This window comes from Pan paniscus, chromosome 23, assembly GCF_029289425.2.
Source record: "Pan paniscus chromosome 23, NHGRI_mPanPan1-v2.0_pri, whole genome shotgun sequence".
Classification (NCBI taxonomy): Eukaryota; Metazoa; Chordata; class Mammalia; order Primates; family Hominidae; genus Pan; species Pan paniscus.
In genome coordinates, this window is record NC_085927.1 from 52,668,016 (window position 1) to 52,691,423 (window position 23,408).

The 23,408-nt window shown below is 47.3% G+C and overlaps 1 protein-coding gene and 1 pseudogene across 3 annotated transcripts in view; both read right to left on the reverse strand.

The window, feature by feature from the left end:
* The window catches only part of ARFGAP3 (ADP ribosylation factor GTPase activating protein 3), a 63,139-nt gene extending 44,230 nt beyond the window's left edge, over positions 1 to 18,909 (reverse strand). For 2 of the 3 annotated variants that reach the window (XM_034948336.2, XM_063603353.1), the window contains exons 1-3: positions 16,340 to 16,618; positions 6,656 to 6,774; positions 91 to 163 (exon numbers count right to left, since the gene is read on the reverse strand). In XM_034948336.2, coding sequence (XP_034804227.1) covers positions 91 to 163; positions 6,656 to 6,774; positions 16,340 to 16,408 — 261 coding nt within the window. In that variant the 5' untranslated portion in view covers positions 16,409 to 16,618. Of the gene's footprint in view, positions 1 to 90; positions 164 to 6,655; positions 6,775 to 16,339 lie in introns of all 3 variants that reach the window. The other variant, XM_034948335.3, reaches the window with a different exon arrangement.
* Positions 12,527 to 13,213, reverse strand: LOC103785555 (cytochrome c oxidase assembly factor 1 homolog; annotated as a pseudogene).
* Positions 18,910 to 23,408: the final 4,499 nt, after the last annotated feature.

Consider the following 23,408-nt stretch of genomic DNA (forward strand, 5'->3'; position numbering starts at 1 on the left):
AGCCACTGCACCTAGCCTGAGCTTCTTTACTATTATAGCATAACAAATATTTAAACAAGAAGGAAAATGATGAGTTTGAGATGAACTTACTGCACTAGCGTTTCCTCCGACTTGCATGCATCGCAACTGAAACCATGACCAGTTGGAATCCAACTCTGTAGATCTAAATGGAAAGAATATTACTAACTGTTAATATTTTTTATCCCCAGGAGCAAAATCAGTGAGCTTTTGAGAACAAGGTTTCCTTAGGCTTTAGGATCCTAAAGAATTCTAAGTTTGTGTCAACAAGGACCCACACTTTTGGGATGCTAGGACTCCAGAGTGGATGATGGTTGGCGTGAGCAACCCCTGGCTCCTCTCGTCCTTCCTGGAATGCAGGGCACAGGGACATGACAAGTGTCAGCGGGCTGCTGGAACAACACCAACTCTTTGCCTCCCATCCTTGGTTGGATATGATTTGAAATTTGGTAATGTGTCTCTACTTGAAACAGATGCACTGTTTGGATGTTTTCAGGTCGGTGATCTACTTGTCCAGTTTGATCGCTACCAGAAGCTTGGAGGATGCTCATTCTCTTATCACAAGGTAGAAGAGACCTACCCAACATCACAACCAGCAGGGAGAGGAAAAAACACAAGATTTCATGCTCCTGAAGTGAAAGCTACAAGCACTTCCTGCCCCTTCCACACCTTATGCCTAACTTCTCTCCACTGTAAGATCAAATCTGAAACAAGTAAAGGCAGTGAGTATAGCCTCAACAATGCACATTCACCAAGGGGTCGACGGTAAAGCAACAATGTTAGAATCTTTATACTGAATCCACAGAAATGAGCAAAAAGCAGAGGTTGTTATTCAGTAATAGCTTGCCCTACACTAACTGTAAAGGAAGGTGGATATTTTAGCATGAGTATAGGCAGAATACCTTTTACAAAATGGGCAAGGAAGAAAGAAAAGAAAAGAAGCTTTAGGTCCACCAAAACTTTCCTTTGTGCTGCCCTTATATTTACTAATTTCTTTTTTTTTTTTTTTTTTTTTTGAGACAGGGTCTCACTCCATCACCCAGGAATGGAGTGGTGTGATCACAGCTCATTGCAGCCTCAACCAGGATTGCTCAAGCAATCCTCCTGTCTCAACCTCCCAAGTAGATGGTAGCTACCATGCCGGGCTTTTTTTTGTTTGTTTGTTTGAGACGGAGTTGCCCAGGCTGGAGTGCAATGGTGCGATCTTGACTCACCGCAACCTCTGCCTCCTGGCTTCAAGTGATTCTCCTGCCTCAGCCTCCTGGGTAGCTGGGATAACAGGCAGGTGTCACTACGCCCGGCTAATTTTTGTATTTTTAGCAGAGACAGGGTTTCTTCATGTTGGTCAGGTTGGTCTCAAACTCCCGACCTTAGGTGATCCACCCACCTTGGCCTCCCAAAGTACTGTTATTACAGGCATGAGCCACCGTGCCCAGCCTTTTTTTTTTTTTTTTTTTTAATAGAGATAGGGTCTTGTTATGTTGCCCAAGATGGTCTAGAACTCCTGGGCTCAGGCAATCCTCCCACCTCAGCCTCTCAGTGTTGGGATTACAGGTGTGAGCCACCATGCCCAGTGAACCACACCTTTTTTTTTTTGAGACACAGCCTCGTTCTGTTGCCCAGGCTAGAGTACAGTGAGGCGATCTCAGCTCATGGTAATCTCTGCCTTCTGGATTCAAGCAATTCTTGTGCCCCAGCCTCCAGAGGTAGCTGGGATTAGAGGTGTGCGGAACCACACCTGGCTAATTTTCGTAATTTTAGTAGAGACGGGGTTTTGCCATGTTCGCCAGGCTAGTCTCGAACTCCTGGCCTCAAGCAATCCCCCCATCTCAGCCTCCCAAAGTGCATACCATTATTAATCTAGAGTTTTACTTATAGACAATCTCAGTAATTTCCCAGCCGCCCTTTGTTTATAACTTGTTTGATTACCTCTATAAGGTCATAAAAAGCGTTGCCTTTCTACAGCAACATCATAAAAAGGTTCTCCCCAGTGTCCACCGAGCAGGAGCCCAGATTCTGCCCTGGTCATCATCAACATGTTCTAGGGCTCACTATGTGCCAGGCTGTATCGGGCTCTCTTGCTCGCTCCTGCCAACACCCTGTACGGCAGGTCCTAGTATTCTCACCCTCACTTTCAAGAGAAGGAAAGTAAGACATTCAGAGGTAAGGAACACACCCAAGGCCAGGAAAGGACAGCTCAGATTTGCCTCCCCCCGACCCCCCAACCACATCCCCGCTCCTGCATCCTCAGCCTCGGTCCTCACCTCTTCCTGATGCTGTCTCCTGCTCTGCCCAGGCTGAGTCAGCCTCCCCACATGCCTCACCCCCCCAGGGCCTCAGGAGTGAACTTTTAGCTCCCAGTGTGGCAGCTAAAGCGCTCCACAATATGACACAGATCCTCTCCTTTCACCCTTACTTCTCTTTATTTTCCTATGCATACAAAAAGTCGCTACAAAGCATTTCGCTTTTTCCTGCTTTTATATCTGAAGGTCCGAGTGCTGACCTCAATTTTCCCTCCCTTGTCTCCATTATCTTTTTGTTGTTTTGGAGATGAGGTCTCACTATGTTGCCCAGGTTGGTCTTAAACTCCTGGGCTCAAGCTATCCTCCCACCCCGGCCTCCCAAGTGCTGGGATTACAGGCGCAAGCCACCATGCCCGGCCTTGTCTCCATTATCAAAACCTCACCAAACCTTCCAAGTTCACTGCAAATGTTACCTCTTTTAAACTTTGCCTTATTTTCCAACCAGAAGTGGGCACAGGACTTAGTTTCCATCTCTCATGCATAACTTTGCAGTCTATCTTCTTATTTACGTTGTATTTAAGCCTGTCCCTAACCCCAGGCCAACAAGATCGATGCAGGGATCCCATTCACCTTTAATAAGCTCATGAAATACGTAACGGCAAACTTGAGAAGAAACAGAGCTAGAGGGGAGGAGCAGCCTGAAACATGGAGATCCCAGCAATGGAGGTGAAAAGGGGCAGAGGTCAGTTCAATCAGGTCCACTCTGGGAGCAGTCAGCAACCAATGCAGTTTGCCCTCTCCACATACTCTTAATCTGCCTTCCCCCCTTTGCTTGGCAAAAGCCATAACTTACAAATTATTTTTCCTCTGTAAATTTGTTGACTTGAAATTCTAGTTAAAGAAAAAAAACTCCACTTAAATATGCACACCACCCATGCCACACAGGAAGCAGTGCATGTGTGTGTGTCTGGCAGTGGGAGGGGAAGAAGAGGGGAAAAGTATTCTAGAGGAGAGACTTTATATATTTTGGGGCTGCTTGGATTTTTTCCCAATTAGCTAGTGGTTTTTTTTGTTTTTTTTTTTGGTGGTTGTTGTTGTTGTTGTTTGAGTCAGGGTCTTTGTTCTGTCACCCAGACTGAAGTGAAGTGGTGAGATCATAGCTCACTGCAGCCTCAAACTCCCACGCTCGGCTAGGTGCTGTGGCTCATGCCTGTAAACCCAGCACTTTGGGAAGCTGAGGTGCGTGGATCACATGAGGTCAGGAGTTCAAGACCAGCCTGGCCAACATGGTGAAACCCCGTCTCTACTAAAAATACAAAAATTAGCTGGGTGTGGTGGCGCACACCTGTAATCCCAGCTACTTCGGAGGCTGAAGCAGGAGAATTGCTTGAACCCGGGAGGCGGAGGTTGCAGTGAGCTGAGATCATGCCATTGCACTCCAGCCGAGGGGATAGAGTGAGACTCTGTCTCAAAGAAAAAAAAAAAAAAAACAAATAAAAAACCCAAAAAACTCCCAAGCTCAAGTGATCTTTCCACCTTGGCCTCCCAAAGTGCTGGGATTACAGGTGTGAACCACTATGTCCGGCCCCCCAGTTTTTTTTAAGGAATAAAAATGTTTAAAGAATAGCTCTTCTCTGCCTTAAAAATAACAGCAAAAACAATACTGAGTACATTCTCATCCTTGACTTTTTCTTGCCCAAATCCTAGACTCCTGCCCTAAGGTTGTATCATGAATTTTAATTGTTGTTTTTGAATCATTTACAAGCATTGTGACTCATATAGTTCTATTTATCTGACTTTTAAAAGGTCAGTGATTAAACCTGCAATAGCCCAAACAGATCCTGCTGTACTGCCCCTCAGGCTCTAGGTCACTCCTTCCCTCAGGGAGGAACACATCATAAAACCACCCGATTTCCTGGAATGGCTTAAACTGGAAGTATTCTTTAGCGATGAGGAAGAAGGAGAGGTTATAATGGGCGAGACTTAGCAGAAAGAAAGAGGGAAAGAACACAGTAAAGACAGAAGGAAGAGAAGTAACCAGGTATTGCCTTGAGTCTAGTCTTCATCTGCTCTGGGCAGAGTAGGTTACCATAAGTTAACCGGTAATGATCAATCTGGAAAACAAAGTACATTAAAAACAAGCTTTAGCCGGGGTAATCCCAGCACTTTGGGAGGCCGAGGCGGGCGGATCACCTGAGGTCAGGAGTTCAAGACCAACCTGGCCAACACGGCGAAACTCTGTCTCTACTAAAAGTACAAAAATTAGCTGGACGTGGTGGCACATGCCTGTAATCCCAGCTACTTAGGAGACTGAGGGCAGGAGAATCATTTGAACCTGGGAGGCGGAAGTTGAGGTGAGCCAAGATCGTGCCACTGCACCCCAGCCTGGGTGACAAAGCAAGACTCCATCTCAAAAAAAAAAAAAAAAACCCAAAACAACAACAACAAAAACCCCAAGTTTGATTCAATGGGGAAAAGACAGTCTTTTCAACAAATGGTGATGGAAAAACTAGGTATCCGCATACAAAAGAATGAAGTTGAACTCTTACCTGACATTGTGAACAAAAATTAATTCAAAATGAATCAAAGACTTAAAGGTAAGACCTAAAACTATAAAACTCTTAGAAGAAAACAGAAGGCAAGGCCAGGCACAGTGGCTCACGCCTGTAATCCCAACACTTTGGGAGGACGAGGGGGGTGGATCACAAGGTCAGGAGATCAAGACCATCCTGGCCAACAAGGTGAAAGCCCATCTCTACTAAAAATACAAAAATTAGCTGGGTGTGGTGGCGCGCACTTGTAATCCCAGCTACTTGGGAGGCTGAGGCAGGAGAATCGCTTGAACCCAGGAGGTGGAGGTTGCAGTGAGCAGAGATCGCGCCATTGCACTCCAGCTTGGGCGACAAGAGCAAAACTCCATCTCAAAAAAAAAAAAAAAAAAGACAAAGAATTATAATAGATTTTATCCTATAGAAACAAATGCTCCTTTTTAATAATCACGTTCTATCAATATTTCAATATTCCTTAAGTCATAATATAAGATTGCTTGCCACAATTCCAGATGGGCAGCCTAGCTGGTTCCTTCCCTAGAAAAGATGGAGTAGGGAAATCTCTGGAAATTGTCTGGGGGAGGCAGCAATGACTAAGCCATGGCTGTTTGAGGGTGCTCTGCACAAGTTGTCCTGGCAAGGGCCTGTGGCAGGTGACAGGCAGGCCTTGCTTAGCTTCCAAGCCCTGGAGATCTTTCCATTATTTCTTTTATTATTTCAATTTATTTCACTTCACAAATAGTCCTGCCTCCCACTGGACTGTGGGGTTATCCCATCAGACTGTCAGTCCAAAGGTGGTGTCTTCTTCTGATGCAAAAGGCCCCATATGGGCTATTGCCATAGAGTATCAGAAGTAGAAGACGGTTTACTCACCAGAGGGGCCAATGCAGCCCAAGTCTTCAGATAAAAGGAGAAAAAAGACCTTCATGTTATAAACATTTGAAACTGCCACTAAAAATCATTCACTCAGGCTTTGTGATATTAGTGTCCTTGGAAGCCAGAGATATAAGATTACGCTGGAAGTGAAGCCCTGATACAAGGAGAGTGTCTCATCATTGACATAAACTCTCCACTTTGGAGGACATAGGACAGACCCACAGCACCTGATTCCCCTTCTCCCATGAGTCTGTACTTTGTACTGCCGAATTATTAGAAGATGATTGACATAAATCGGTTTTTCATTGCTTGTAACAGAATTCCTGAAACTGGGTAATTTATAAAGAAAAGAAGTTGATTTCTTACAGTTAAGGAGGCTGAGAAGACCAAGGTCAAGGGGCTACATCTGGTAAGAACCTTCTTACTGGTTGGACTCTGTAGAGTCCAGAGGCAGCATCGCCTAGTGAGAACGCTGAGTGTGCTAGCTCAGGTCTCTCCTCCTCTTCCTATAAAGCCGCTTACATGATAACCCATTAACCCATACCAATGAGAGCTCAATCAATTCTTAAAGGCCTCACCTTTTAATACTGTATGGCAACACTGAAAATCACATTTCTTTCTTTCTTTTTTTTTTTTTTTAAGAGGCAGGGTCTTACTCTGTCGCCCAGGCTGGAATGCAGCGGCAAGATCATAGTTCACTGCAGCCTTGACTCCTGGGCTTAAGTGATCCTCCCACTTCAGCCTCCTGAGTAACTAGGACTACAGTTATACATCATCACACCACAACATTTTTTATTTTTTGTAGAGGCTGAGTTCGCTTGAGCCCAGTGAGCTATGATGGCACTACTGCAGCCAAGGTGACAGGTGACAAGGCAAGACACTATCTCAAAAAAAGAAAAGAAAAAAGGGAAAAAAACACCCATGTAACAATGTAATCAATCTCACCCCAATGAGAGAAGATTCACTTACCGAATAAAACTCAAGTGAACACCAAGTGACCGGTGGGACCCTGAGCAATCAATGCAAAGGAACACTCCATAGGTTATGCTTGCCCAGCTGGGATTTTTGGCACCACAATCAAAACACACCTGAAAAAAAATGTTAAATTCAGTTACTAATTTATGTTAGCCAAATAAATTATCCTGTAAGATACAGTAAATGACTTAGCTTGAAAACTGTTTAACCTTTACAATGTAAACTTTGGGATTGTATTACTAGAAAATATCTCACCTAGGTTTTTTTAAAAGCCTCAAATTTCATGCTCTTTTATTATTATATTATATATAATTATATTAATTATAAATTAGTATAGTTAATTACTATATTATGTATTTTTTTATTCTGAGACAGAGTTTCGCTCTGTCACCCAGGCTGGAGTGCAATGGTGCGATCTCGGCTCACTGTAACCTCCGCTTTCCAGGTTCCATTGATTCTCCTGCCTCAGCCTCCGGAGTAGCTGGGACTACAGGCTCACACCACTATACCCAACTAATTTAGTACTTTTAGTAGAGATGGGGTTTTACCATGTTGGACAGGCTGGTCTCGAACTCCTGACCTCAGGTGATCCGGCAGCCTCGGCCTCCCATAGTGTTGGGATTACAGGCACGAGCCACTGTGCCCAGTTTACTACATGATTTATATAGTATATTACAGATTGTGTTATATATATATTTATTTATTTATTTTTGAGACGGAGTCTCGCTCTGTCGCCCAGGCTGGAGTGCGGCGGCACGATTTCGTCTCACCGCAAGCTCCGCCTCCCAGGTTCATGCCATTCTCCTGCCTCAGCCTCCTGAGTAGCTGGGACTACAGGCGCCCGCCACCAGGCCCAGCTAATTTTTTGTATATTTAGTACAGATGGGGTTTCACCGTGTTAGCCAGGATAGTCTCGATCTCCTGACCTCGTGATCCACCCGCCTTGGACTCCCAAAGTGCTGGGATTACAGGCGTGAGCCACTGCGCCCGGGCTATCATGTATATATTTTAACAATGCACACTATACATAGTGAAGAGAATTTAGGTTTGTGTACCATCTCAAACATGCCTTATCCTTGAAGCATCAGCAGGGATCCTACCAGTCATGTAAAGGAATGCTAGTGAGGGAAGCAGCCCTGCCTAGAAACACTCCAGCCCTACCATCCTTCCTGGCAATGGCTATACCAGATGGCAGGCTGTTGCGCATATTGCTTCTCTCCTCAGCCAGAGGAAGAGGTTGTGGCAGCCAGACTCCAAGATGGCCCCAATGAAACCCACCTCCTGGTATTTGCATCCCGTGTAATCTCCACCCTCACTTTACCAAGGTGATCTGTGTGTCTATGTGTGTATGGCAGAAATGACCATGTCATTTTTGAGATTGGGTTACAAATGACACTATGGCCTTTTCCTGTCTCCCCCACTCTCTTTTTCTCTCTCCCCCTCTCTCCCTCCCCACCTTGGATCACTAGCTCTAGGGGAAGCCAGGTGCCATGTCTTGAGGACACTCAGGTTGCCCTGTGGAGAGGGTGAAGTGCTGAGGAGTTGAGGCCCTCAGTCCAACTGCCAGCGAGGAGAGGAGGCCTGCCAACCACCATGTGAGTAAGCTCCCAGATGACCTCAGCCCTGGGCCAACAGCTTGACTGCAGCCTCATGAAAGACCCTGGGTCAGAAGCAGCCAGCTAAGTCACCCCCAAATTCCTGACCCTCAGAACTATCTGTTGTTTTACGATGCCAAGTTGGGGGTGATCTGATACACAGCAATAGATGACTAATACAGAGAGATATTCCTTTACGAGATGCTGTGCCCTTCTCTACCTCCACCGCCTCACTCTGTCCAGGTCACTTTGTTAACTCTTAGATGGAGGTTCATAACCGAGGACTACGTTCCCTGCCCACTGAGGGCACTGAGAGCTCTTACAGGGGTAGAATCTTTCCCTTTTGCTAATCTTTATGGCTTTTTTTCTTTTTTTTAAGGAGACAAGGTCTGGCTCTCACCTAGGCTGGAGTGCAGTGGCACGGTCCTAGCTCGCTGCTTTATGGCCTTTTTTTTTTTTTTTTTTTTAGAGACAAGGTCTGGCTCTGTCACCTAGGCTGGAGTGCAGTGGCATGGTCCTAGCTCGCTGCTTTATGGCTTTTTTTTTTTTTTTTTAAAGAGACAAGATCTGGCTCTGTCACCTAGGTTGGAGTGCAGTGGCACGGTCCTAGCTCACTGCAGTCTCGAACTCTTGAGCTCGAGCCATCCACCCCCCTCAGCCTCCTAAGCAGTTAGGACAAGTGTATGCCACCGTGCCCAGATATTTTTTTTTTCTTTTGTAGAGATGGGGATCTTGCTATGTTGCCTAAGCTGGTCTTGAACGCCTGGGCTCAAGCAATTTGGGCCCTCTCGGCCTCCCAAAATGCTAGGATTATAGGTGTGAGCCACCACGTCCGGCTCCTGTCACCTTGCTTTCCTGTCCACTAGCACAGAACCTGCACATGGTAAATGCACAATAAGTGTTTGCTGAATAGTTGTGTACTTTTAAATCTCACACACAGCCTGAAAAATAGGCTTACCCATGGTAAGCATTCAGTAAATATTTGTTACTCAAAAGAATAACTTTAAAAACGTATTGCCAGCTCAAAAATTACTAGCCCCTTCAACACTGACACTGAAGCCCAACAGGGGCATAAAAGTACTTTAAAATACACAGTGCTAACTAGCAGAGTCACGCATCGGAAGTGTGCTGGGCCCATAAAATACACAGTGCTTGTTGTGGAAAGTAGTATTTATAACTCATTAAACTCCGAATAGGGAAAAAAAATTCCTCTAATAGAATTGTTTTTAATCTTTTTGCAGGAAAAAAAATACATATTAGATATATAGGCTGGGTGCAGTGGCTCACACCTGTAATCCTAGCACTTTGGGAGGCCAAGGCAGGTAGATCGCTTGAACTCAAGAGTTTGAGACCAGCCTGGGCAACATGGCGAAACCCTATCTCTACCAAAAAATTAAAAACAATAGCCGGCGTGGTAGAACGTGCCTGTAGTCTCAGCTACTCAGGAGTTTGAGGTGAGAGGATCGCTTGAGCCTGGGAGGCGGAGGATGCAATGAGCGGAGACCACTCCACTGCACTCCAGCCTCAGCAACAGTGAGACCCTGCTATCAAAAAAAAAAAAAAAAGGTATACTTTATAGGCAGAATCACTTATGTGAAGGTTGTCCAACCTATCATTATCAAGCAAGATCTGGCTTCTGGTCTTTTCAGGGCAATACAAGAGAGGAAACACGAGTGGGTTTTCTAAAGCCCCTCACCACAATATGCTCACACTGATCGCACACTCAATAATCGGGGTGGAGTGACAACTGACACAAAAAGAGGCCAGGGGATTTACTTTGGTGTTTACTGATCACCTGCTGTATGTCAGACATGTGACAGGTGATGAGGTATGAAAAAGTAGCAGCACAAACACTAGCTGAACGCTTATTGGTGCTAGTCTTTAAAGAGCTCACTGAGAAGTGGGGAAGACAGACGCGCAAATTCAAACGCCCTGTGGTGATGGCCATTGGGGAACCCTCTTCTGTGGGGCATCAAACAAAACAACAGACTCTGCCAAAAGGTGCTGTTCTTCCCCGTCAGGCTGTGTGTAATTTCTCACCTAGTCACTCAACTACCAGTTGCTGTGCACTTACTATCAAGTGTACCTGGCACATACCAAGTGGACATACTAGCGTGGTTCAGGAAGTCTGCCCACATGGAGCCCACAGTCTAGCAGTCCAGTGGGCAAGACAATTAGTTACAAGATTGTTTCCTAGTAAGCAAGGACAGGATGCAAAGGGTTTTTGGTAGAGGTGATGGCAGAGATTTTGGGTACACAGCCCAGAGCAGGCCAAGTTTGAGAATCACTTCTGAGGTGGTCACCAGACTGGCTACAAGAAGAGAGCAGTGAGGTTCCTAATGAGGCAGGCAGCTTTGGCATCCTCCGGACCCATCACCTAAGCTAAGGGATTGCTAAAATGTAGCCCCATGGGGGGGGGGGCATGTCTACCTTATTCACCTGAGCTTGGCACCATGCCTGGCACAACACAGGTGCTCACTAAATGCAAATGCACATGATGGAGCAGTTTATAGGGGTAGAGGAGCTAACAAGTGGAGACTGGGACATGTGGAGGTCAGAAGTGGTGAGAAATACAGGTCTGGCTCCCATAAATGCTGCCTTGATCCTCCTGCTATACCAGGAGGCTATGCTTTGGAAGCAGGGACTGCGCTTTGATTTGATATGCAATCCCAAACCAAAGTCAAGATGTGGCTTTTAAAGCAGAACATCAGTTCTTATGGTGATGAGCAAGAAATAGCTTTTCACTGACAATTTGTTTTGTTTAATGATGAGAATAATTAGTATACAAATAATAATAACAGCTAATATTGAGTGTTTAATTCAGGCACTATTGTTGGCACTTTAGCCAATTTCATCTTCCTAACAACGCTTTCATTAGTAGGGTACTAGTAGAAGGTACTATGATCATCCCCATCAGGGCCAGCTTCCTGGGCATGTGTGTGATCTACGCAGTCGCAGAGGGCCCCACACTTAGAATAAAAGAGTGTGTGATTGGCTTAATGCTCTGCTGTCTCATCTTAAAAAATTTTTTTTTTTTTGAGATAGGGTCTCATGCTGGAGTATATGATATGATTTCGACTCACTTCAACCTCTGCCTCCCGAGCTCAAGCAATCCTCCCACCTCAGCCTCCCGAGCAGCTGGGACCACAGGCATGAGCCACCATGCATGGCTAATTTTATTTTTTTTTTGGTAGAGATGAGGTTTCACCATGTTGCCCAGGCTGGTGTCAAACTCCTGAGCTCAAGCTATTCATCTGCCTCGGCCTCTCAAAGTGCTGGGATTACAGGCGCCACCGCGCCTAGCCTCATCTTGAAATTCTTTTTTTTTGAGATAGGGTCTCGCTCTGTCGCCCACGCTTGAGTGCAATGGCGTGATCTTGATTCACTGCAACCTCCGCCTCCTGGGTTCAAGCAACTCTCCTGTCTCAGCCTCCCGAGTAGTTGGGATTACAGGCACATGCCACCACGCCTGGCTAATTTTTTGTATTTTTAGTAGAGATGGGGTTTCACCATGTTGCCCAGGCTGGTCTCGAACTCCTGAGCTCAGATGATCCACCCACCTTGGCCTCCCAAAGTGCTAGGATTACAGGTGTGAGCCACTGTGTCTGGCCGAAATTCTTAATACTGTTCAAACAAGGGCCCTGCATTTTTCATTTTGTACATTTCACAAATTATGTAGCTAGTCTTGATCTCCATTTTATTTATTTAATTTTATTTTATTTGTGTGTGCGTGTGAGATGGAGTCGCTCTCTGTCGCCCAGGCTGGAGTGCAGTGGCGTGACCTTGGTTCACTGCAACCTCTGCTTCCTGGATTCAAGCGATTCTCCTGCCTCAGCCTCCCGAACAGCTGAGATTACAGGCACTCGCCATCATGCCCAGCTAATTTTTGTATTTTTGTAGAGACGGGGTTTCATCATGTTGGCCAGGCTGGTCTTGAACTCCTGACCTCAGGTGATCCACCCGCCTCAGCCTCCCAAGGTGCTGGGGTTACAGGCGTGAGCCACCGCGCCCGGCCTATTTATTTGTTTTTTAAATCAACGAATGTTTTCTTAATTCTGATTCCTTTTATCATGTGCTTTCTTAAACAAAGAACTTTCACATAAATTATCTTATAATAAGAGTTTCTTTCTGATTCAGTTTAAAAATGACAATAGCATTCGTTGTGCCCAAGTTAGAATTATACCAAAATTACCATATGCCAGCACATACAATCATTCCACTGGTGGCTGGAAAATTAGCTTACGGGAGTGTCTGTCACTCAGATGGGCCATCACCCCTGGTGGGCACATGGTGGAGATAAGGGAAGGCCAGACTAGAAGAAAGCTGGGTCTTTTGGATCGTTTCTACTCCTTTTTCACTTCTTCACCATTCTCCCCACTGAGCTTGAACATGGGAATCTGCTGGCCATCCTTGGGCTCTAGGAAGACCTCATCAAGGTGCCACCTCTGAAAGGGGCACTTCTGGATGAGCTGACATGGAGATGGCCCTCTGACTTGGATCCAGAGCTAGGAATCTTCAACTTGGCATCAGCAATGTCCACAAAGTTGTGCTTGGTGAGTCTGAGACAGTGAATGTTGAGAAGAGGGCCCAGAGCTCCCTGTGCCTTGGGATGGCTATGCACCTGCTCCAATGCCAACTGGTAATACAAAGCCCTGGAAAAAGTCTTTTGTATGCAGTAATACACAAGGGCCAAACCCCCAGTACCGAACACATTGCCGAAAAGGACCATTTTTTCCTTGAGGCACTGGCATCCTGCTGCCTGGATACTTTTGCCACCTCACAGCACAACTCTCTTGAAAATCATCAAAGGCAAGTTGTTCTGTAAGCGACAGAAGCACCATGCTGCAGAGAGCATGAAGAGCCCTTCTGGGCGTGGGATGGTGGCGGTAAATCTTGATCTCCATTTTAAAGAAAACTAAGGAATTACTGAATTAAGTATGACAGATAAGAAGTGGCCACTTCTTAGTAATTCCTTAGTGGAAATGCCCACAATGGGGACTGGATCCCATGCAGTCTGTTCCCAGAGCCACTCTTCCCGCTCCACCACACTGTGCTTCAGAGCAGAAAACATACCACCTGCCGTCCTGCATCTGCCCTTCATCTGTCCACTAGACTATAAGTTCCCTGAGGACAGGAACATACCATCAGTGTACATACCTTTCATGCTCTACACAGTGCCCAGCATAGCATAGGTGCTTAATGAATACTTGTTGAATGAATAACCCAATCCATATAAAAGTAAGGAATGGTATAGCAACAAAGAAGGATTTCACAAACAAGAAAATTCACCCTTGGCCAGGTGCGGTGGCTCACGCCTGTAATCACAGCACTTTGGGAGGCTGAGACAGGCGGATCACTTTAGGTCAGGAGTTTGAGACCAGCCTGGCCAATATGGTGAAACTCCATTACTACTAAAAATACAAAAATTAGCCATGCGTGATGGCACACGCCTGTAGTCCCAGCTACTCAGGAGGCTGATGCAAGAGAATCGCTTGAACCTGGGAGGAGGAGGTTGCAGTGTGCCAAGATCGCACCACTGCACTCCAGACTGGACAACAGAGCTAGACTGTCTCAAAAAAAAAAAAAGAAAGGAAAAGAAAAAAGAGAATTGACCCTCATGACCTTTGATCTAGAGTAAATCATCATACATGAGACGAAGAAATTGGATACCATGTTCTAAAAGTAAGCCGACTTGTTTTTCTTTGATTACCTTTCCTGGCTCATGTATCTTAGAGCTGTCTTTTATGACCCCAATTTTAAAATGCTATTGTTATCTTCGTTTAGGTAAGGGTTTCAAACCAATGATCAAATAAAAGGTCTCAACCAAGAAATATAGCACATTACTGTTAAACATTACCAGAAAACATTTTTGCTCATTGCTTTTATTAATCTTATTACAGAATATAAAATTTTTCACAGGTGTGTTCTTCATCATAAAAACAGCTGCCATTTATTGAAGACTATTATATGCAGTTCCTACTCTAAGTGTTTTTCTTGGATTATTCCATTTAATCTTCACAATAACCCTCTGAGTCAGGTCTAGTTCATGCCCCATTTTCAGAGGAGGAAGAAAGGGACAAAGTGGTCAAGTAACTTGTCCAAGGGTGACATACCTAGAAAGTAGCAGTTTGGACAATACAAGCCTGTCTCTCAAAAGCCTCTTGATATAAAGACATTGATTTCTAATTTAAAATTATCTTTGAATTAAATCAAAGAGAATACATGTTGATGTTTCTGAGATAAAGGTGACAAAAAAATATAGTTTACACATTGCTAACCGCAGAACCCAATCTTGACTAAGTTACACAGGACCCACTCTTTATCAACACATCAATCTAAATTTAAAAAGCAAGGCTGGGCGCGGTGGCTCACGCCTGTAATCCCAGCACTTTAGGAGGCCGAGGCGGGTGGATCACTTGAGGCCAGGAGTTTGAGACCAGAGTGACTGACATGGTGAAACCTCGTCTCTACTAAAAATATAAAAATTATTTGAGTGTAGTGGTGGATGCCTGTAATCCTGGCGACTCAGGAGGCTGAGGCAGAATTGCTCGAACCCAGGAGGCAGAGGTTGCAGTGAGCTGAGATCGCACCACTGCACTCCAGCCTGGGCGACAGAGCAAGGCTCTGTCTCAAAAAAATTAAAATTAAAACGTTAAAAAAAAAAAAAAAAAGAACATTAAGGCCAGCATGGTGGCTCATGCCTGTAATCCTAGCACTCTGGGAGGCCAAGGCAGGAGGAGGCAGGAGGACTGCTTGAGCCCAGGAATTTGACACCAGCATGGGCAACATAGCAAGACCCTGTCTCTACAAAAATTAATTAATTAATTAATAACAATTAGCTGGGCGTGGTGGTACAGCCCTGTGGTGTCAGCCTCATCAGGAGGCTGGGAAGGAAGGATGGCTTGGGCTGGGTAGGTCAAGGCTGCAGTGAGCTAGGATCAAGGCACTACACTTCAGCCTGGGTGACGGGGTGAGACCCTGTCTCTAAAAAAATAAATAAATAAAAATGTGAAAATCAAGAGAACAGTAAAGAAACGGGCACTGGAGAATTCCTGGAGCCTTTCTCTTAACTTTCCCACATCCATCAGACATCACCTCCAATAAACTGTTTCCTTCCTCACCTAGGCTGGAAAATATATGGGCTCCCCTGTACCATCAAGACTTAAAACCAACAGAAACAACCTATTTTGTAACACTCGGGAACGTTCTATGCCAGCATGTCGAGGTTCATGACCATGCTCAATAACAGCTGTTCCCTTCGGGAAGTGACAGTGGGGACCAGACAAAACTCGTGTCACAGGAGGGGCGGGGAGAGTCCACGCTGACGCGACAGCCCTTTGCACTCTCCAAGTCCCTCTCCGACCCGACGTGTCACCTTAGCCCCCTGCGTCACCCCAACGCCTCCAGCCAGCTGCGCAAAGCTGTAAAAGTTCCACGGAGGGAACAGCCTCTGGAGACAAAAAAAAAAAAAAAAAAAGGAAACCTCCATCTCCAAAGAGAACCGAGGAGAGGGAGGAGGCTGTGGTGAGCCTCCCTGGCCAAAGCGACAAAAGCTGGAAGCCAAAGCGTAGACCACTCGGCAACTTTATCAGAAGAGAAACTGAGGCAGGCACCGCAAGGCCCGAGGAGCCAAGCCGGCTCCAACAGGCGGGGTCGAGCTCCAGGGTGGCGCTGGGGGAGCCGCGCTTTCCCCGCATCCGGCGCCAGCAGCCGGGGTTTCCGAGCCGGGAGCTCCCTCCTCGCAGCGCCCCCGAGGATGCCCCCGCCCCCGCTCAGAGCCGCCGGTGCTCGCCCCCCGCCCCAAGAGCTCGCTGGGGGGTGTGCCCGCGCCGCCGCCCCCGGGAACGCTCCCCGGCTCGCGTGAGGACCCCCGCGCTGCGGCCTCCCGCCCGGGCCCCTCAGCTGCCCGGCCCCGCCCGCCCCGTCCGCCCCGTCCCGGCCAGGCTGCCGCGGCCCCACAGTGCGACGTGTCACAGGCCGCGCCGGCCCCGCCTCCCAAGCCACGGCCACTGGCGCCCGCAGGGGCCTCCCGCCGGTTCCCGCAGGGATGCCAGGCAGGCCCGCACTCGCCCGCGGCCGCTACCTTGTTAGTGGGCACCGAGCGGAGGCGCTTGAAGATGGTCAAGATGTCCTGCTTGCTGGGGTCCCCCATCGTCAGCTGTGAGCCGCGGCGCAGTGGGCCCAGCCAACCGGTAAGAGCCGACGAAAAGCGGCTACCGCCTCAGCAGGAGCGACGAGGCCGCGGGGGCGGGGCTGCGCGTAACGGTCAGGCTCCGCCCCAATCCCCGCCCACGACGGGGCCCGCCCACCGCCGGGGCGCAGGCGCCGCTCGCTTTCCCTCCCCGCCCTCGCTTCAGCCGCGCCGCTGGCCCGACCCCAGACGCTGCACGCGCGTGCGCAGGAGGCTCGCGCGCCATTTGCGGCGCGGCTCCACGCCCTTAGCGCTGGGCGAAGCCGGGCCCCGGTGTGGCTGCCTGCCACGCGCGCTGCCATAGGATCCACCAACGTTTCGCCTGGTCGATCGCCATTTCGCCTAACGGGCTGCTTCCATGGAACGGTCAGACGCAGGGGAAGGGGCGCACGCGCCCTCCTTCGGCACGAGACGGAGAGCCCGTGCCTTGACGCCGGACCTTAGCTGGTTGCCTTCCCTTTTTTTTTTTTTTTTTTTTTTTGAGACGGAGCCTCGCTCTGTCCTCCAGGCTGGAGTGTAATGGCGCGATTGCGGCTCCCTGCAACCTCCCTGGTTCAAGCGATTCTCCTGCCTCAGCCTCCCGAGTAGGTGGGATTACAGGCGTACATCACCACGCCCAGCTAATTTTTGTATTTTTAGTAGAGACGAAGGTTTCACCATGTTGCCCAGGCTGGTCTCGAACTCCTGACTTCAGGTGATCCACCCACCTCGGTCTTCCAAATTGCTGGGATTACAGACGTGAGCCGACGCACCCGACTCTTTTTTTAATTCTTGCCCTCAGCTCACGCCAGGCCCTGGGTGGAAAGCTTTCTTTGCCCGGAAACTGGCTTTCTGAAACCAAGGGCTTTTGTGTCACGTTCATGGAGAGATGGCAGTGCGGGTTGAGGCAGAAGTGCTCAGTCAGAACTGATGAGTCCAGATGAGAAGCTTGACTTTTAACCCCAGCCCTCGGGGCTGCACCCTACCCTCTGGGAAACAATTCCAGCCAGAAGAGTTTACACTCAGCAGAAGGTGCCTCTGTCACCACAATGGGTGTGGAGCCACTGGAAAGAGGTTGGGTGATAGTGAGGAAGGACAGCAGGTTTTGGCATCAAAGGCACTACCTTGGCCTCAATCCCAGTTCAGCCAGCTGCTTCCTAGCTCTGTGGCCTTGATCAAGACACTTACCTTCTCTAAAGCATGGTTTATTTGCAGTCTCAGGGGCTCATGCCTGTGATCCCAGCACTTTGGGAGGCTGAGGCGGGAGGATCACTTGAGCTCAGGAGTTCAAGACCAGACTGGATAATATGGTGAAACCCCGTCTCTACAAAAAATGCAAAAATTAGCCGGGCATGCTGGCATGGGCCTGTAGTCCTAGCTACTTGGGAGGCTGAGGTGGGAGGATCGCTTTAGCCCAGGAGGTCGAGGCTGCAGTGAGCCAAGATCGCACCACTGCACTCCAGCATGGGCGACAGACCAAGACCCTGTCTCAAAAAGTAAAATAAAATAAACCATGGTTTATTCATCTGTACAAAGAAATTAAAGAATCAGTGCTGAGTAGCACAGGTGAGCAGCTTCCTAGGGATATCCTGAAGAGCCTTTGGTGGAGGCTTTCTACTGTTAGAAGTCAGGAAATGTACACTCCACCTATCTGCTTGGAGACCCTCGGTGGCAGTTGGGAGCTTGCAGACAATGTAACTTATAAACCCAAAGCTGCAACTTTTCCAAGAAAGGGAAATTGATTATCTTCCAGAAAAGTACATTACTTTTGCAGGTAGCTCTGATGGTTTAAAAGTTCTTCCTGTATTGAGTCGAAGTATAAGACCTGTGCTTTGTGTCCACCAGGTACTAGTTTGGCCTTACGCAGAATACCGGGCATGTTTATGAGCAGTTTTATCCTTCCTGATGGGAATGGGAATGATGGTCCCATTTACTACTTGGAGCTGAAATCTTACTAAGTTATATTATCAGAGTAGGGCAGTCTAGCCCATTCTCCACCATAGAGATTGAGGAGAGGGAAACAAAAGCAGTAAATTATACAGTATCTACACGAATAGGGGAGGAAGGGGTAGGAGGTACCATTTATACACTATGGTTGCTTAAGTGTTCTTCATAGAACTTAGCATCTAATACTATAATATATAATATTCTATCTATATGTATCTGGCTCTAATTGAATACAAAAATATATATTTCTGGCCGGGGGCGGTGCCTCACACCTGTAATCCCAGCACTTTGGGAAGCTGAGGTGGGTGGATCATGAGGTCAGGAGTTCGAGACCAGCCTGACCAACATGGTGAAACCCCATCTCTACTAAAAATACAAAAATTAGCCAGGCATGGTGGTGGGCACCTGTAATCCCAACTACTCGGAGGCTGAGGCAGGAGAATCGCTTGAATCCGGGAAGCAGAGGTTGCAGCGAGCCGAGATCACACCACTGCACTCCAGCCTAGGCGACAGAGCAGGGCTCTGTCTCAAAAAAAAAAAAAAAAAAAAAAAAAAAAAAAATATATATATATATATATATATATATATATTTATTTCTTGAAATCAAATGTTTTTTCTCCTTTCTCTTTTGAGGAGTCTCGCTAGAGTGCAGTGGTGTGATCCTGACGCACTGCAACCTCTGCCTCCCAGGTTCAGCCGAGTCTCCTGCCTCAGCCTTCTGAGTAGCTGGGATTATAGGCGCCCGCAACCATACCTGGCTAATTTTTTTTTTTTTTTTTTTTTTTTGAGATGGAGTCTCCCTCTGTTGCCCAGGCTGGAGTACAGTGGTGCCATCTTGGCTCACTGCAACCTCTGCCTCCTGGGTTCAAGTAATTCTCCTGCCTCATCCTCCCGAGTAGCTGGGATTACAGGTGCATGCCACCACGCGTGGCTAATTTTTATATTTTTAGTAGAGATGGAGTTTCACCATGTTGTCCAGGCTGGTCTCGAACTCCTGACCTCAGGTGGTCTGCCCACCTCGGCCTCCCAAAGAGCTGGGATTACAGGCGTGAGCCACAGCACCCGGCCAATACACTATCGTTGTCTTATCTGTCAGTTGCTTAAGTGTTTTTCATAGAACTTATTGGCATCTAATATTATGATATATAATATTCTATCTATCTGTATCTGCCTCTCCTCAACTGAATATAAATTTCTTGAAATCAGATCTATTTTTCTACTTTTTTTTTTTTTTTTTGGAGACAGAGTCTCGCTTTGTCACCCAGGCTGGAGTGCAGTGGCGCAACCTCAGCTCACTGCAACCTCTGCCTCGTGGATTCAAGCAATTATCCTGCCTCAGCCTCCCGAGTAGCTGTCTGTAGGCAGCTGCCGCCACGCCTGGCTAATTTTTGTATTTTTAGTAGAGATGGGGTTTTACCATGCTGGCCAGGCTGGTGTCAAACTCCTTCAAGTGATCCGCCCGCCTTGGCCTCCCAGTGTGCTGGGATTAAAGGTGTGAGCCACTGTGCTCAGCCTGTTTTTTCTACTACTTTATCCCCAGCACCTAGAATAATGCCTGGCACATAGTATGCATTCAATAAAGATTTGTGGAATGGGCTTAGAATGTAGAAAGCTACAAAGGCTCTCCCTCCCAATATCATAATGAGAAAAGCTGGATAATCTACCAAATTGTAACTTCTGTTGAGCCCATCAGAAAGCTGAGGTTGCAAGGCAACCAAGTAACCTCAGCGCCAAAGAGAGACAACAGAAGCCTCTCCAAAGACAGAACACAAGAACCCCTTCACCTTTGGCAGAGCGCAGGAGAAAGAGGTTACTGCCAAACTAGTTGGCAACAGGAAATCGGCTATAATTTTAATGAAGTCTTAAAGGCCAAGTGTAGGTTGGCATGTGAGTTTGGACTAGCTGGGGGCCTCAGATACAAAGGGAGTTCACATTCATTCATAAGCCCTTTTTAATAAACCTCCATCAGAAACCGTACTTCACAAGGAAGATGGGGACTGGCAAAGAGCCCGGAGAGAGACCTCTCTGTGGGGTGGGCATCCAGCTGCTCAGGAACAGGCACAGACCCCACCTGCTTCCTCTGGACTCTTCTCTTCTAAAAAAGCAGGCTGGGCGCAGTGGCTCATGGCTGTAATCCCAGCACTTTGGGAGGCCAAGGCGGGCAGATCATCTGAGGTCAGGAATTCGAGACCAGCCTGGCCAACATGGTGAAACTCTGTCTCTACTAAAAATACAAAATTAGCTCGGCGTGGTGGCGCACACCCGTAGTCCCAGCTACTTGGGGACTGAGGCAGGAGAATTGCTTGAACCTGGGAGGGGAAGGCTGCAGTGAGCCAGGATCAAGCCAGTGCACTCCAGCCTGAGCGACAGAGGGAGACTCGTCACAAAAAAAAAAAAAAAAAAAAAAAAAAGAAAGAAAAGAGAAAGAAAAAAAAGCAAAAGCAGTAAATTCTGTCTCAGGGAATGGGCAAAGATCTGTTGCTGCCAGGGGAGGGGTAGAAATAAAACCCAGTAATCCAAATTCAAATGCAAAAAAGGAGGGGAAAGAGAAGCAGAATCCCTCTACAATCCAGGGGTTTGCCATGAGGATGGTGGGAATGTTGAGAAGGCCCCACCCTTGAGCATCCTGGGCTACACATTTTTTTTTTTTTCTCGAGACGGAGTCTGGCTCTGTCACCCAGTGCAGTGGTATGATCTTGACTCACTGCAACCTCTGCTTCCCAGGTTCAAGCAATGCTCCTGCCTCAGCCTCCCAAGTAGCTGGGATTAACAGGCACCCACCACCACACCCAGCTGATTTTTCTATTTTTAGTAGAGATGGGGTTTCACCATGTTGCCCAGGCTGGTCTCGAACTCCTGACCTCAAGTGATCCGCCTGCCTCGGCCTCCCACTGTGCTGGGATTACAGGGGTGAGCCACCCAGCCCAGTATTGTCCCTCTTGTAGAGTATTTGCATTCTAACTCTCTTTGCTGTTCGTCTTTCATGAAGAGATCCTGGCATAGCTATGGCCAAATGAAGCAGCATTGTGTTTATTTAGTTCATTTACTGTTTAATAGGAGCTTGCCGAAAGCCAAATCCCACCCTAAAGAGAAACCAGACATGGCTACATAGTCATATGATGAATCACAAGTGAGAATACGCACAGATCCTGTCCCTTGCCCCTGGAAGACAACACCTGTGGACTTTGCTTAGTGCCAAGCGAAAACAAGTGAATGCTATCTCTTTGACATATTCTTTCTGTATAGGCCAGATACATTTGAAATGAACTTACTGGGGCCAGGTGTGGTGGCTCATGCCTGTCATCTCGGCACTTTGGGAGGCTGAGGCAGAAGGATGGCTTTTGGCCAGGAGTTTGAGACCACCCTGGGCCACATAGCAAGATCCCGCTTCTACAAAAAATTAAAAAATTAGCGGGGCATGATGGCACATGCCTGTAGTCCCAGCTAATCAGGAGGCTGAGGCAGGAGGATCACTTGAGCTCAGGAGTTCAAGGCTGCAGTGAGCTATGATTGCATCACTGCACTCCAGCCTGGGCGACAGAACGAGACACTGTCAGTAAAAAAATAAAAAAAAATAAAATAAAAGAAGGCCAGGCATAGTGGCTTACACCTGGAATCCCAGCACTTTGGGAGACCAAAGTGGGCAGATCACTTGAAGCCAGGAGTTTGAGACCAGCCTGGCCATCATGGGAGAACCCCGTCTCTACTAAAAATACAAAAATTAGCCGGGGGTGGTGGCGTGTGGCTGTAATTCCAGCTACTCACGTAGCTGAGGCATGAGAATCGCATGAACCCGGGAGGCAGAGGTTGCAGTGAGGAGAGATTGCACCACTGCACTCCACCCTGGGTGACAGAGGGAGACCCTGTCTCAAAAAAAAAAAAAAAAAAAAAAAAAAAGCCGGGCGTGGTGGCTCACGCCTGTAATCCCAGCACTTTGGGAGGCCGAGGCGGGCGGATCACGAGGTCAGGAGATCGAGACCATCCTGGCTAACACGGTGAAACCCCGTCTGTACTAAAAATTCAAAAAATTAGCCGGGTGTGGTGGCGGGCGCCTGTAGTCCCAGCTACTCGGGAGGCTGAGGCAGGAGAATGGCATGAACCCGGGAGGCGGAGCTTGCAGTGAGCCAAGATCGTGCCACTGCACTCCAGCCTGGGCAACAGAGCAAGACTCCGTTTCAAAAAAAAAAAAAAAAGAAGAAGAAGAAAGAAGAAGGAAGAAGAAGAAACAAAATACTGACATATGAAACCACACAGATGAATGTCAGATGAGTCATGTGAAGTGAAAAAAGACAAGGCTACATATTGCACAGTTCCATTCTTATGGCATTCTGGAAAAGGTAGAAACAGAAAACATCTAAGTGGTTTCTAGGGACTGGGGGTGTAAGGAGGGGTTGACTACAAAGATCCACCTGTTGGGGAGGTGATGGAAGAGTTCTATATCTTGATTGTGGTGATGGTTATGTGATACGGTTTGGCTGTGTCCCACTCAAATCTCATCTTGAATTGTAGTTCCCATAATCCTCATGTGTCAGGAAAGGAACCTGGTGGGAGGTAACTGAATCATGGGGGCAGTTACCCCCATGCTGTTCTCATGATAGTGAGTAAATTCTCATGAGTTCTTATGGTTTTATAAGGGGTTTTCCCCTTTGCTCAGCATGTCTCTTTCCTGCTGCCATGTGAAGAAGGATGTGTTTGCTGCCCCTTCTGCCATGATTATAAGTTTCCTGAGGCTTCCCCAGCCATGCAGATGTGTGAGTCAATTAAACCTTTTTCCTTTATAAATTACCCAGTCTTGAGCAAGTTCTTTGTGGCAGCATGAGAATGGACTAGTACATTACATAACTGTATACATTCATCAAAACTTCAAGAACTGTACACTAAAAGGAGTGTATTTGGCCTGGCGCAGTTGCTCACGCTTGTAATCCCAGCATTTTGGGAGGCTGAGGTGGGTGGATCATGAGGTCAGGAGTTCGAGACCAGTCTGACCAACATGGTGAAACCCCCCTCTACTAAAAATACAAAAATTAGCTGGGCA